Source organism: Lepidochelys kempii, chromosome 3, assembly GCF_965140285.1.
Source record: "Lepidochelys kempii isolate rLepKem1 chromosome 3, rLepKem1.hap1, whole genome shotgun sequence".
NCBI classification, from domain to species: Eukaryota; Metazoa; Chordata; order Testudines; family Cheloniidae; genus Lepidochelys; species Lepidochelys kempii.
Window position 1 is genome coordinate 126,793,156 of NC_136382.1, and position 15,754 is coordinate 126,808,909.

The window sequence follows — 15,754 nt, forward strand, 5'->3', positions numbered from 1 at the left end:
ACCTAATAACTCCACCTCCAGGAGAGGCGTAAGGTTTATGTCGGTGTAGTTAGGCCACATTCTTTACATGGGCTGTCTTGTCAATTTCAAGGCTCTGTCTGTAATCCCCATCACAAAAGACCAGTGCTTTAATGTGGTTCAGTAATGTGGTGTGTGATAATGCATTTAGTCCCATATACATAAGTGAGATCACGCTGCGTCTATGCCTTGTGGCTAGAGGAATATAACGGGACCCCTGACATGGAGAAAATTCATTGTGTAGATGGGTGCTTAGCACCTGCCTGTTGGAGTGAAACCTAGGAGCAGTCCTGATGGGAGGCATGTTCCCTTGGGGCCGGAGCACCTCTAACTAACCGAGGTTCAACAGGGCTCTGCTGGCTGGAGCCCAGGGGGGAGTAAAGGCTAGTTCAGCGATGCTCTCATCATGCTGCTTTGCTCATGAGAGGCAAGACGGCTCTGCACGCGTGCTACGGCGCCCACCCCTCCCCCGGCACCAGCGTCTCGCGCCGGCAGCCCGCCAGGAGGACACCCGCCACCGCCTCTCCCTCCCACGTGACACCACGCGGTAGTTCCCCGCCCCGCGCGCCGCATTCAAACGCCGGCCTGTTCCGGGGGGCGCGCGTGCGCGCGCTCGGTAGACTCCTCCCCTCCCTCTCTGGGGGGCTTCTCACCATGTCAGGCAAGGAGCAGCAGCACCAGACCCCCGGCGCGAGAGCGGGGCCGGCGCGAGACCAGGAGGCCGCGCGGCTGCAGGTTGGAGTAGAGCCCCGCCCCTTCTCGTCCCCACGCGCGCTGCTGTCCTCGCGGAATCACGAGCGCCTGCTTCTTTGGGCCGTGGTGGCGTCCGGTGGTGCGGTGCATGCTGGGATCGGGGGGGGGGGTCACATTCTCTCCGGCCAGGGCGCCAGCCCAGGAATGGGGGGGGCGGCTATGGGCTGCCCTGGGCCCTCGGCGCTGTCACGGGAGCGGAGACGACCCGCCTCGTCGCCGGTTCCCGGAGTGTGTCGTGGCTGTGGCGATACGCGGTGTGTACCGGCTGGCCCAGCTCTGCGCGGCCGTGCGAGTCTCCCCCTCCCCGCCCGCTGTCAGAAACCAGGGCGAGCCCCTCCCGCCGGCCCCGCAGACTCGTCCCCAGCGCGAAGAGCTGAAATCTCGCGATGTTTAAGCCAAGTCCGGCGGGCGGGGGCTTGGCTCCGGGGTCGGCGGCCTTGACCCGCCCGCGCCGCGCCCCCGCCTCCCCCCCCGCTGTCCCCGTCTCGGGCCGAGCCTGCCGGGGTAAGGGCCCGCCGCAGGCTGGGGGAGGAGCGTCAACGTGATGCCTGTGAACGGGCCGTGGAGCCCCGCAAGCCGAGACGGTGCCGCGTGTTCCGGGGCGGCGATTGGCAGGTGCCCCCGGCAGGCTCTGCTCCGTCCTCGCCTGAGCGCTGCCCTCCGCTCCCCTGGCGCCGGGAGGGGAAACTTGAACCCAGGGAATGTGAACGTGCGATGTGGCTCTGGGTCAGCGCCGGGGCTAGGCGGTGGGAGCCCCGTGCGCTCTCCCCCTGCCAGCACCGCGTGAAAGGAGAGTGCCCGGTGTGACTGGACCTTAAACGGAGAGGATGTCAAAATAAGTGTTTACAAAACCTAGCCCATAGAAAACGGTTCTAGGGTTTTTATCTAAAATGGAAAGAGTTAACCAGGCTGTTGCCTGGCCGCCTTTGCAACACAAACATCTCAGTATCACCTGCACATTTCCCTAAAACATTACAAGGATGTAGTTTGCAGTTATTGTGAAGCAAGTAACTTGCGTCACGCACCCAAATTTCAGCGCAGGAAGGGGCTGCTTTTTAGATTAGTAGTGAAAAGCCTGTTTGTGCGGGTCAGTGCCAGAAAAAGTAATGCAGTCTGCCTTGTGGACTTAGCTCCTTTTATTTAAAATGCATCGTATGTGTAGACTCATCCTACGGTAGTGATCTTGTTATGAAAACTTAGCTAGAGACTTGCAAAATTACAGAAAAATCATTGAGGCCAACTATTCTATTGAGTATTTTGTACAACTTTGCTACTGAAATAAGTGTGGCTTGCTGAATATTAAAAGGAGTTTCTGTTAACATAATGCTTTCTTTGTGACTTTGTGCAAATCTCATAGCCATTCTGTGCCTCAGATTTCCATCTGCATAATAGGTATATATCAGGGGCGAGCAAACTTTTTGGCCTGAGGGCCACATCGGGTTTCCAAAATTGTATGGAGGGCCGGATAGGGGAGGTTGTGTCTCCCCAAACAGCCAGGCGTGGCCCAGCCCCTGCCTCCTATCCAACCCCCTCCCACCCCTGGCTTCTCACCTTCTGATGGCTCCCCTAGGACTCCTGTCCCCTAACGGCTCCCCGCCCCGGGACTCCTACCCCATCCACCACCCCCAGCTGACTGCCCCCTGCTGCCCCATCCAACACTCCCTCTCATTCCTGATTTGCTCGCTGGGACTCCTGCCCCATCCAACCCCCTGTTCCCTGCCCTCTTGACCTCCCTGGCCCCTAGCCACACCCCTGCCCCCTGACCACCACCCCCAACTCCCCTGCCTTCTATCCAACACCCCCTGCCCCCTTACCATGCTGCCTGGAGCACCAGTGGCTGGTGATGCTACAGCCGTGCCACCCAAAGCACCGGGTCAGGCTGTGGATCTGCAACTGCACTTCCCGGCTGGCCAGAGTGTTGTGCTGGCAGCGCAGTGCACTGAGGCTGCGAGGAGGGGGGACAGCGAGGGAGGGGCCAGGGGTGAGCCTCCTGGGCCAGGAGATCAGGAGCCAGGCAGGAGGGTTCCGCAGGCCGTAGTTTGCTCACCTCTGGTATATATGATACAACCTACCCTTAACAGATATGTTGTGAAGCTTAATATATTACTGTTTGTAAAACATTTGAGATGCTTGGTGCTATAGAAAATGTTATTAAAGCCAGAATCGTAACATTTTAAAAATGTACAATTAAAATGGAAGTGGACTGGGTTTAGGTATATTTTGGGAAGAAATGTGAAACCAAAGCATAGAGTTGAGTCCTCCAACAAAGTGGTAGTACGTGTGTGTAAAATTATTTATGATGGTGTTTGTCTTTCCTTTTTTTAAAAAATTTCCTTTTAAAAACTCAAATAGGAGGAGCTAAAGTCTCTTGAGCAGATGCATTCATCCCTGAGAGCCCTCCATCAAATGGTTGCCTCCTGTAATGAGGTAAACTGCATGCACATTTACAAAGTACTATGAACATAAATTCTCTTTGCCAGTTGGGTGTATCTAGGCACTGCATAACAATTAAACATGATGTGGAATGGGAAACTTTTTGAAATCTTGACAGTTTTTTACAGGACAGGAAGACTACCCACCCAGCAGTAGTCCTGGTATCCTCACAGAACACCCCCTGGCAGTCTCTCCTCACTTATAACCAGGGGTAAAAAGCTTGTGTATGTGTGCTGACCGCAAATGTGGCAGCATGGCACAAGGAGGGAGGCCTATTTAGGGTTTTATAAGTCATAACCAATGACAAACTGCATCTGGGGACCAATGGACCACCAGTGCAGATTCCAGAGTACTGGTGTCATTCATCCCAGTGAAACTGTGCTCAGTAAGCAATTGTATTCTGCACTAGCTTCCATCTCCAAAAAGTTTTTTAAGTTACTAGTGAATCGCAGGTAAGGATGAAAGTACTTTGTTAGAACTCAACTAAGCTAAGAGTTGTTATATGGGCTTACTGGCTTACTCTCGAACAAGTTGCCGTTCTTATGAAAATAATTTTTATTAATGTCTGCTGGTGTTCAGAGTTCACTAGAGATTCTCTGGAACATATAAAGGTCATAATGCAAGAATTCTCATACAACACCAGACTATTCTGACCTCTGTGACATAGGGATGATGCCTTCTGGGGCATCTCTAGTTTCCACTGCACTCTCTGGAGCATGGAACCAATTGATCTTCTATGGGATAGTACACTACTAGGCTTTATCTTTGCTAATTTAGTTTTGTTATATAAAAATTAGCAAGTATTATAGATTTCTAACTCATATTTTGGACTGAATTTTAGATCTGCTTGAAGGAACCTACTAGAAAAGGAAGGATGTCTTTCTCAAAAACAAAATGCCTTTCTTAGGGAAAGGTTTGATCATGCATTAAAGCCAAGACTCTGTCCTATCTTACCTTAACTAATTGATCTGTTTTTGAAGAGAGACTCCTCCAACCTATTAAGGGGTGGGTAGGCACAATTTCCTAGTGGTGTCATGAAAATTTGTTGGGATATTTAGCTTAACTTTCCAAAACTTGGAAACTGATGGCATGATTGTTACTTGTGCTTTTTTTTAAATAGACCATAAATTCTCTTGTCCAGAATAACAACACATTAACAGGTTAGTATTATGCTACTGAGGTTTTTTTAAATCCGCATAGAGGGGACTACTTTTCTAAAGACTAGGAATTTCTTTAAAAGCTTTGGGTATGTCTATGCTGTAATTTAAAAACCTCTGGCACCAAGACTCAGAGCTCCAGTCACTTGACTTAAGCTCAGGCTGTGGGGTGTCAGGCTGTGGGGCTAAAAGGAGCAGTGTAGATATTCAGGCTCAGGCTGGCATCTGGGTTCTGAGACCCAGGAAGGGCTCAGGCTCAGGATCCAGCCCAAATGTCTACATGCTACTTTCAGCCCTGCAGCCTGAGTCTTTTGAGCCTGAGTCAACTGACCTAGGCTTTGAGACTTTGTGCTGCTGGGCTTTTATTGCAGTGTAGATGTACCCTTAGTGAAACAATTTGAAATCATGCTCTGTCTCTAGTTGCAGGTGTAAACACCTTTAAAAAGAGCTGCTAGGGACTTCATACTCCCAGCTATCTTTTTACTTTTAAAAAAAGAGCGTTTACAAAACCTAATTTTAATAGAAATGTGCTTGTGACGTCTAATGTCAGTAAACAGTTTTTGTTTGATATGAATGTTTAAATGCATGCATACATCCTAAACACTGCAGCATTGTGCCAGTGCTTTCCTTGTGGTTTGAGCTTTGTGATCCTGGAGTGTTTCTTGTAGTCCATGTATCTCCTTCTGGCAATGTTGCTGTGTTCCACAATAGTGCTTTCCGGCAGCATTTGGCAATTCCTTCCTTTCACTGTCCACTGCCAATGGGAATTCCACTGCTCCTGGCTCCATGGAGTCAGCAGAAAGCAAAGGTGTGCTTGGCTCCTGACTGCACAGCTAAGTAGTGCTATGGGAATGAAGAACCAAAACTATTGGCTAGGAGGAATGGAATAGGGTCAGTGAGAATGGGCAATAGAAGAGCATGGGAGAGGGAAATGGGGGGTGTTTTAGAAATTGTGAAAAGAACTAGAGAATAAATAAGGGAGATAGAGGGGGGAATAGAGAAGATGAGTTTTAGGACTGGATGTAAATAGATGGAGAGGAAAACTCTGATGCAAGAGACTCAGTGGAAGAGAGAACAAAGAAGGAAGAATAGAAGGCAGGAGTGAATGGAAGAGAGCAAGTAAAAGCATAACTTTAAGGCTAAAGTAAACTATTATGCATGTTCAGTTAATTAACACTCCCTCAAGGGGGAGAATGCAACTGGACTTATAGTTAATGTAATATTTCTTTGTATATGCAGAAAAGATATGGCTCTTGGCTGCATATCACAAAACGGACTAACTTTTTGCACTTAATTCATCTTGTACAAGAATAAAAATTAATTTGAAAATTTTCATTTTTAATAATCTAAGATATTAGTGCTACAGTTAAGGACCTTTGTTCAATAAAAATTGTAACCTTACCATATGAATTTAATTATGCGTACTTTTAGCTGCACTCAACTATTGCTGTTTTTCTGTCTCTCTGCAAATGCTAGGACTCTAAATGCTCTCAAAAAAAGTAAATTGACCCAAAAATTAGAAGTTCTAGTTTTGTGGGAAATTCAGCTTGCAATGTGCATTTACAGGTTGTTGATCTATTACTTTAGTTCTTGGGTGATACTAGAGGTTTAGTGCGGAAGGATTAATATTATTTAAGTGCCAAAGTCTACGTTTTATTTTAATATGTAATTATGTGGACTTGAATAAAAATTCTCCTATGGGAACCTGATTCTGTTGTGGAAAATGGAAAAGAAGTTTCAAGTGTAGGTGACAACTTAAACCCCCCTTTTTAAGAGAAGTGTATAAAATTACAAAAGTAATAGTAATCCTTACTGATACTCTTATAGTCATCTAATATTAATTCTTTCTACTAGGTTGCTTGCACTACACTGCAGCAAAGTATTAAGCATTTCTGCATAATCTGCACTACAATGCCCTGTGTCAGTGGTTCCCAAACTGGGGTTCGTGAAATGTTACAGGGGGTTCTTGGGGAGGGCGGGGGGAATCCCTAATGGTGGACAGAGCTGTCCCTAGGGACCCTGGGCAGCCCGGCACCCCTGAACTTCCAAGAGCTAAGCAGATCAAAGCAAGCACATCTATCACACTGAGGAGATTTAAACTTCAAGACTCCTTATAAGAAATGAAAAGAGGTGAATATTTTTTGCTGTTTTTAAAATGAAATAGACAGCTAGTACTGTTTTTAAAATTATTATGAAGAACAAGTTTAAGCTTTGTTGTATAGTGTGTCATTTGCCTGGACTGCTGAAGACCTGAATGCTTGTGTAGGAGGAACTCTGAGTTGGCTTCTTACATCCCTTCATGCTGTTTCACATCTGATACTCCTTGATGAAACATAGGAGCCTTGTCTTATAACAGGCTTATTCAAAGTGATAAAAGCTATGAAAGTGAGATCTTGGAAGAGTGTTGCCGTTTTCATAATGTAATAAAAATACTGTAATGATAAACAATAAATAGTATGCAATAAGCATGTCATAAAAACAAATTTTATATTTCCAAGATCACTGCTCTTCTAATTTATACTTGGGTAAAGGAGAAAATCCCTGGAAATACTCATTTTTTAGGAGGGGGTTCGCAAGACTTGACATTTTAGTGAAAGTGGTTCACAGGTTGTTAAAGTTTGGGAACCACTCCCCTATCTTAATGCAGACTGATATGTCAAAACAGGGCAACACATGAATAATCCTTGTGGTATAACTCTTGGGCCTAACAATTAATGGTTCACTTATTAGTAGCTAAGCGTAGCCATAGAGCATTGTTTTTTTTTTAAAAAGTCTAATCTTTGTTTTACATTTTAGCACTGTGACTGCTTTTAAGAACTAGTTTCTTTACTAATCTGTTTTGAAAACTTGCATGTATTGTAGGTGTATTAATAGTGTTCTAAATGCTGACTCTTTAGTTGTAGTGATTTGAAATATAGGGCTAAGAAAATATATATACTTTGTTTCCATTTAAAAAAAACCTTCTCTCTTTTAGACATGAATAAAGGCTGGCAGATTTTCTTCACTGGACAGAGAGGAGATTTAAAGTAACTTGTTTCATACTCCTTATGCTATATTTTGAATGCTTTTTAAAAAAACACAAGTTGGAAATCAAATTAATTATCTTGAAGTGGAATCTTGCTAAACCCTCACGGAATTGTTTGTCATTGATTCAACTGGATTGAACATATTTGCAACTACAGGCTTGGTCATCAGCCATAGACGACAACTTGGAGCTGAAAACATCCCCTCAACTGTAAAGAAGATAGATGTTTTTTAATATTGGACTTGAAGTGGCTTAACAACGAACACACCTTAAAGTAGTGGACTCACTGCAGCCTCATTTTTGTTATTTCTGAAGTGTCTTATTACATTCTTCATTTTCTAATTCCTGTCTTGAGGTCTACTGCTTACATTTTTGTTTACATAAGTGACCTGTTTTATTAAAATACTCTGGCTGTCAAGGTACTCACTTCTTCAAATTGAAACTTGCAATGGAGGAATTTTACAAGCAGTGGGAATGCTTCATAGCTATGGAGATTACTGACCCTAGCAGCTGACTTCAGCATGTTGTCTTCTGTCCACAGGATATTAATACTAAAGGTAATGCACTATGAAGGAATATTTACTTATCAGGTGTGCAGTGGTGATTGTATCTATATACAATAACATGCAGCACCAGCCCCATTCTTCCAACATTTTAAAGCCATGATCAGTAATTTGTATTCATCCATGCATAAATTGCATGAAAGTTGGCCAGTTTGGTCGAGGGATGGAGATATTGGCTAAACTTGTTCTAAGCATCACAGCTGTAAAATGGGTCAGAAAACCAAAGATGATAGCCTGTCAATTTCACTGATATTACATTTCCTAAAGAATCAGATAAAACATATAAAGATGGTTCAAGTATGTAAAACTTTGATCAATTTAAAACATTGCCTTTAATATCTCACTCATGATGGATGATTTTCTATGGATGTTTCCCTCCTGTTCTCTGATAACCTTCACAGGTGGGTAGGTCTTTACTGCAGGGATTGGAAGCAGCAGAACTGTCAGTCAAGGAAGCAGTGCCTGAGGGGACCTACTCATCAACTGATAGTCTCAAATTATTTTGCTTCCAAGTAATCTGATTTATGACACCTATGAGTTGTTTGCATTCTTTCAGTAGAGAACCATTATTTCACCGTCTTTTGGTGTTTTTTCAAGTCTGCTCTCTCTTCTGCTGAGTTGGTCTCTCCCCTCACAGTGCTAAGTGTCCTCCTCTGCCACAACAGCCAGTGATGTGTTTGATTTGCAGAATGGCTGATGAGCCCACTTGTGTGTGAAGTGCAACGTCTCCCACAGCATGACACGCAATAAGCTTGTTGCATCCATTAAAAAACAAACATCTGAAACTGAGCACATTTAATTTTATAGTGAATGTTTAGAAGCTTACACTATAGATTTACATGTAGATTTTAGATTAAAGAATTATGAGTTAAGTGTATTTCTGACCAAATGCCCATAAGTAGCCTGTCTGCCTTCTTTGATTAAGTGAAAGCTTGTCTTGCATCTAAGTCATTGTTTCTTAAACTAGACTTCTCTACTTTTTAAAAAATCTTCCTCCTTTGAGTTCATCACTCAGCTTGCAAGAGCTCAATGAGAAATTATTGTTGATTTTATCACATCAGGATAAACTGCAACAACAAAAGCATCAACTGGTTCACTGGGGTATGTTCCAACAATTAATACTGTAGATCAGTTAAAGATTAGGAACCCAGCCAAATTGTACAGTAAATTATCTATTTTCACAAGACACATTTATCATCTGTTTTGAACCACTCCATAGTAGCACTGCTTTAGAGCCAAATCCTGCTGTAATTAAAGTGAATGACAACCTTCACTTTGTCTTCAATGAGATCAAGATTTTGGCCTGTAGGAAGTTCAATTACATTTAGTACAGTGATTTCATAATCTAGGTACATCACAATGTGTGTGGGTTACAACGTAAAGATCTACGTAAACCTGCAATTCCATTGCTGTTGTGAGTTTCTGTATTTTAGTCATCCTTTTCTACTTTAGAAAATGGATTCTTTGTCCACATAAGTAGTCCAGTAGGTAACTGTTGACTTAGCTTCCTAAAATTTAAAAAAAAAAAAAATTAAGATCAGAGATGTATACATTTATAACTGTATTGAGGCATTAACCTACATATGTATTAGGCTGCATATTCAACATTTTTGGTTGAAACAGCTTGTGAGAGCATGTTGTAATACTTTGTTATAAAATTTCTATTTCTCTATTGTGCCACCTTGCTTCATGGGAGTAGTAGTTTGGGTTCCCATTCCCACCCCCGCCCCATAGGCTGAGCTTCCTTCCCAGAGCACATCTCCCAGCATACAACGTGGTCACCCCTCTGCCCAAGTTGTGTGGTGTGCCTTGAGTCTCACATTACTTCAATTGCATCATTGGTGATCTAGTCTGGCCAGGTGGCCTGGGCTATAACGGAGAATGGGGAGATCAGACAACTCCCATAAAGCCATGCAACACACTAAGGAAATGGAAATCATTGTTGAACTGACTCTAAATGAATTTTTTTTGGCGGTTCAGTTCAGCTAACCAAAATGAAACATTTTTGATTTGGGAATGTTGAAACGTTTCATTTTGATAAAAAATGAGAAACTCTTTTGCTATTTCCAAACTGATTTTTTTTGGAATTTCCATTTTGCAAAAGAACTGATATTTCAATTTTTTTGTCCCAGTTTGGGATAAAAATGGTAAAGTATTGGAATTTCTCAAAGGACAAAAATTCTGAATTTTTGCTCTACTTCTGATGCCCCTAAATAAAACTATACTAGTGGCCTATATATGAGCAAAGGGATTTTTTTAAATGGGAGATTGTCAAAGCTAAAGCTGTAGGCTTTACTTTAAAGTAGAAGATGGCTGTAGAAGCCCATCCTCTCATTCTAATGTTTGGCAGAGATGTTGGTAACATTTAAGGTTAGGGTCCTGCAGTCTTTACTCATACAACTCCTACTGAAGTCAGTTGCAGGGGAGGAGCGATTCCCTTTGTAAAAGCTGGGCACAATGGGACTAGAGTAGTAGGGGATTGCTTTGAGATTTGCACATAAAACAAGATGAAAAATCCCTCTTTCCCAGTAAATATTGGTTTTAGTCTCCAAATTTGCTATGATAGTTTTTCACAGGAGAATTTAGTTTTCTATTTATTTTTTTGGGACAAGATTTAATAACTTTTAGATGGAACTTATTAAAATATTCCCTCTTCAAACTCTTTCACTGTTTTCCTCGTATTTCTGTGGTTCTCTAAAATTAAAAAAAAAATTTAGGTTTTTCATTTCACACATCAACTCCTCTTTAAGCTGATATAGGTGTACAGGAATGGGAAATATTAAAGTTATTGCAGTAATTTGTCACAGCCAAATGGTTTTGCCAAAGAAAACTACTGGACACACTGACTATATGTCATCCTCCACACACTGTTACAGAGCTAGAGATGTATGAAAAAAGTGTTTTGTACGGTGGGACAGAAAGGAAGAAACAGAAGTGTGGAGAAGACATGGGGAAACATGAATGTTGGGGAGATAAATAGCCACATTAAGGGAAGGCGGAAATACAGAAGTATAAGGTGGGTGAGCACTAGCAGTTTTCTGTCCTCTTCCCTTGATAGACAGCCCAACATGGGGCACCAGTACATGGGTGCTGCAGCCTGGTGCCTTGGCCAGCTGTAACCAATAACCTTAGGCTTTCCACCAGGAGAACATCTATAGCTCTTCTCTGGCTCAAAGTGGTTTAATTCTCCAGCAATCTGCAATAGGTCCATCCAGTGGAGAGGGTAGGAGTACTCCCCTGCTGCCTTCTAGCTGTAATCTCCCCATGTTCCCTAATATCTTTTCTCCCTCTTCCCCAGCAGGCCCACTCCCTGCCTCATGCTCCATATGTCCTGCCATGCCTTGCTCACCCCTATAACTTCCTTGTGATGCTCTGATAAACCCACCCCTCATTGCCCCAATATAGTCCCACTCACCCTGAAGGCTACTGGCCAGCAAAAGGATTGGTAGCAAGGGTCTTGCTCTGATGAACCTCTTAAAGGTGGAGAAGCTTTCTTGGTGGTGAACCCTAAGACATTTGCCAAACCCAGACTGTGTCTTTGTTGTGGCAGGGTATGCTGGGCTTGTTAGCATAAGTAACTGCAAATTCAATCCTCCCCTCTGCCTGACTTCCCACCATTTCAAAGGGATAAAGCAGTGGATGAATGATGCTCCTATAGAGCAGTTTAAGTGAAAAGAAGGATCTCCCCCCACCCCACCAATGTCTGAGTTTCTGCATGTATTTGTTGGTCACTTGGCCCAATTTCTGACCTTTGTTCTGTGTTTACAGCTTCCACTGATCTCAAGGGGAGCCCTCTGTGTGCATTGGAAGGTAGAATTTGATGCTATAATAGCTCTGTTCTCAGAGTATTACAAGGAACTTTTAATCTATGGGGTAAAAGTGTATGACAGCTCCTCCAGGCTATACAGCACTGACCTGATGGGGGACAAAAGAGTAAATAAAAATACATGCCACATCTGGATTTTTCAGAACCACATCTTCCATGGTAAGAGAGAGGCACAGTGATCATTTCTTGAGGGGCAAAGGTATTGTTATTGTATTTCTGATCCTCCAAACTATAAGACACATCCAAAACATCTTTAGAAAAGCTTAGTAGAAATAACCAATCTAAATAATTTCTCAGTGTATTTATCTGTATTACAGTGCTGTGGTAGCAACCTCATAACTATGGTTGAGATAGATTTTCTGTTCTAAACTTATGATTTTTGCTTTTCATTTTCTTCTTTTGGATAGAGAATATCCAATCTTTTTCTCATACTCTCTTAACTTTCGGGTGCATTTTAACTCCAGAATAGATAACATGGATTTTATTTGCACATGAGAACAGTTGACTGGTAAGAAATATATTAACAAGCATTCCTACAGTCAGATAAACTCGATATCAGCTTGATTTTAAAATTTCCAACTTGGTATGCATGGCACATAGTCCTGGATGAGGAGTATGTGCTTTGCTTGAAGAGATCTAGTTTCAAAATAACAAAATTATGGACATTTTAAAATGTATCCTGAGTTTGCACAGCAGGTTTAATCTTAACTTCAGAAGCAAGCGCCAGGGTGTGATGCTCTGAATATTCACCAGCGAGGGTATTTGAAAGCTCACACTTACATGTATTTTAATGTGTGATCACTCTTAAGAGCTGCAATGTTTCAAGTAAAATTTACAAAAGGAATAAGGGGATGGAACCCTTATTATACATCATATAACAAATTTCTATTTCCAGTCTAAATTAAAGAGCATAGGCAAAGCATGTAGCATACTCACATTTCAACAGCTCCTTTATTTTCATGTTGTTTCTCCTTTGAATTGTTTTTCATTTCTTTAAAAACTAGGCGTGTTTTGGAGAAGCCCCTGTGACATTGCTCATGCGGTTTCCTATCTAGCAAAATGGGAAATGTGCTTCCCTCTATTCCTCTTTCAGTGGAGCTGTTTCCAGGTTGTTTATGATGACTTGGAAACAAGTATTCCATCTTGGGATAACAGAAGCACAAGAGGAGGTTACACAAAGCAGCCCTGCATTTTCAAAGCAGAACACTGCAAATTGTTCTTGTAAAAAAAAAACAAAAAAAAACCAAACCCCAAATGATATTGGAAACAAGGCACCTGGCAACATAATATGTTCAATTCAACCTCATATTCATATTGTGATTCATATTTGTTAGTTACTAGAACTAGATGATCCTCTTCAGACAGATAGCAGTTTTAGACTCTAAAGGAGACGCTCTCCCTGCTGTTCTGTGACCACTACTTCAGCTGGAATCATGCCAGTAGGGTCATACTCAGAGCTGATATCCAGTTGAAGTGCCTATAAAATCCAGACCATGATATAGCTCAGTGAACCATGCAGGAGACACTTTGAAAGAAAAGTTAATGAAATTTCCTTTTCAATCCAGCATCATAAATACCTGAAACCAGTGTAGTAATAAAGACCATTATCCAGTGTAAGATACACCCTTTGTGGACTGTGATGCTTTTTGGTATTTTTCAATAAACAGGCATCTCCAGTCATTTGGAACAGAAGAGAAATTATTTCCTTTTAATTTGAAATAACATTTCTTATTTATGCTCATAATCTGTCATACATCAAATGGGAATGCAAGAGATGATTTTTACCAGAATTAGATTGGCTTATTCCCTCAGTCTCCCTTCAGCTTTCATATATTTCTATAGCTTTTATTATTAGAAAATGAATCTAGTGCCACCTTTTTATGGCATTTTATAAAGATAGAGCCTACTGCCGATTCCATTGAGTCAATGGGAATTTTACTTTTGACTTCAGTGGAACCAGGATTGGACCCGGGGGGGGGGGGGGGGAATGTTTCTCTGCCTTGAAGAGTTTTTGCATTATTTTAGCCATAACACATAACTACAATGTTACAATAAGAACTGTTAGAATTATTCATAACAATAAGACCACCAAACCAGTTTCCTGGGTCGGAGAGTTTTGATTAGCTCCTTGTGGAACCAGACGTCTTTAGAATATAGACCCCTCTGGTTGCTCCATTGCCCACTGACCAGCTAGAAGGAGACAGGAGCCAATTATCTTCTTGCTCCCCACAATCTCTAATTTAAACCTGTGTCCAGCGTTTCTTGAGCCTGGTTCCCCATTTAGCTGAACTCACCCTCCCTCTCCACAGTTGTATAGGACCTGTGTTTTTAGGATGTTGTGGATCTGACCAATCACCTGGGTCAGGAAGGAATTTTTCTTATCAGGGCCAAATTGTAGGTGATTGAGTTTTTTTCGTCTTCCTCATAGCCTCATGGAGACACAGTTAGGCTAAATAGGAATAGGACTTAACATTAGGAATTGTATGACTACTTAGTCCATTGCAACTTGTAGCTGGTGTCCAGTGCAGATAAAAGGTCGAAAGGGCCAGCACCCAGAAATAAGAAACCTGGAATTTCACTGATGGACCTCAGGCCTATGGGGAAAAGGGAGACCTGAAGTCTGCACGGAGCCAGGTCCTTCTTTGATACGTCTATCCTCTTCACAAGGAGGAGAGTGAGAGGATTCAGCAGAGCAATCTGAATCCTAGGGGTAGGCAGTGCAGAGTCTAGCCTGTGGTATGGGCGACATGATAGGAGCACTGTAAACCCCACATTGGATCCTCTTCTAGGCCTGGAACAGGGAAACAGGGCAGTAACACTGGGGAGGGGTGCTAAGTTTAGTAAAGTTTTGGCCTGCTGTTTAAAATCCATCCCAATGTCTGTCCTCAGCCACCTGAATGTCCTGATCGAGTCATCCAATGAATTCTAACATATGTATTGAAATAGATTATTCACTTATACATTTTGTCATTATTTGACCAGCTCTATAGATAATGGAATAATAATTTGTATATGATTTATTCTATACATTTTCCCCATTAATTGCTAAATTATTTATTAGCAAATAACTTTTTGACCAGTTGTAATTTCAGACAGACAGAGGAAACTGCTTATGGTGAAGTAAGATACAGACAAACTCCATTTATAGTGAAGTAGAATGAAAGTTCCTAACAGTTTCTGTGCCATGCAATGTGCAAACTGCAATTCCCATTACACTGAGCCTCTGCTAAGAGTAAAGGTTTTCTATTAAAAAAAAATCAAAAACAAAAACCCAATTTCATTGTAAGTGGGCTTCACTGATGACTCAAGATCTTAATAAAAACTGGCAAGTGTACAAAGGAGATGTAAAGAGAACTTTTATGCACAAAAAAGGTGGCATACTCGAGCCCAACATTTTAAGATTGCAGTGTTTAGAGTTAGAACCTAAAACCCATATTTAGGCAATTAAAGAAGTGACTTGATTTTCACAGGTGCTCAGCACCCACATCTCCACTGAAAAACGGGTTACTTATTTAGTGATTTAAGACCCTGATCCTGCAAACACTGATGCATATTTGCAGTATCAAGGCTTAAATATGGATTTAGGAACCTAATTCTAAAACATCCAGGTCTAGAAAGATTGGTCCTACTTCTCTTCTGAAACACTTAATGCTGTTTTCTTAACAGTAGTAGTAATCTATGCAAGTAATGTCCAAAAGACTCAGAAAATGTTTTAGTGAAAACCATCTCTTACACACAATTGTATACAAAACATGTTTTTTAATCTGTTCTGTGTGGAAAGTATGCTTCTAACAGAATATATGCCTAGGGGAAGTCACACAATCTTTATTTTACAATACATTTATATTATTCTACATCACTGCTCACATTCTCTTGTGTTAGGTCCCACTTACGTGGTGGGGACACAGGTCATGTTCGCACTACACCTTTTTAAAGTTGTATAACTTGACTTGGAAGGATAAAATTTTTATCAGTAAAC

General features: G+C 42.2%; 1 protein-coding gene and 1 long non-coding RNA gene across 9 annotated transcripts in view; one reads left to right on the forward strand and one right to left on the reverse strand.

The window, feature by feature from the left end:
* The first annotated feature begins 519 nt into the window (after positions 1-519).
* LOC144930421 (uncharacterized) lies at positions 520-13,752 on the forward strand. Of its 4 annotated transcripts, XR_013635574.1 has the most exons (5): positions 528-753; positions 3,124-3,198; positions 4,325-4,364; positions 7,336-7,943; positions 11,718-13,752. It is a non-coding gene; the product is annotated as an uncharacterized LOC144930421 (long non-coding RNA). The 4 variants fall into 4 exon arrangements; XR_013635571.1 differs by lacking the exon at positions 11,718-13,752 and having other exon boundaries at positions 520-753; positions 7,336-7,804; XR_013635573.1 differs by lacking the exons at positions 528-753; positions 11,718-13,752 and adding an exon at positions 860-1,025 and having other exon boundaries at positions 7,336-7,804.
* The window catches only part of LOC140909185 (uncharacterized), a 101,546-nt gene continuing 93,950 nt past the window's right edge, over positions 8,159-15,754 (reverse strand). For 3 of the 5 annotated variants that reach the window (XM_073337892.1, XM_073337893.1, XM_073337889.1), the window contains 2 exons: positions 12,712-12,917; positions 8,159-9,457 (listed from right to left, as the gene is read on the reverse strand). In XM_073337892.1, the coding sequence (XP_073193993.1) occupies positions 9,379-9,457; positions 12,712-12,917 (285 nt within the window). In that variant the 3' untranslated portion in view covers positions 8,159-9,378. Of the gene's footprint in view, positions 9,458-10,158; positions 11,865-12,711; positions 12,918-15,754 lie in introns of those variants that run through there. The other 2 variants (XR_012158127.1, XM_073337891.1) reach the window with 2 other exon arrangements.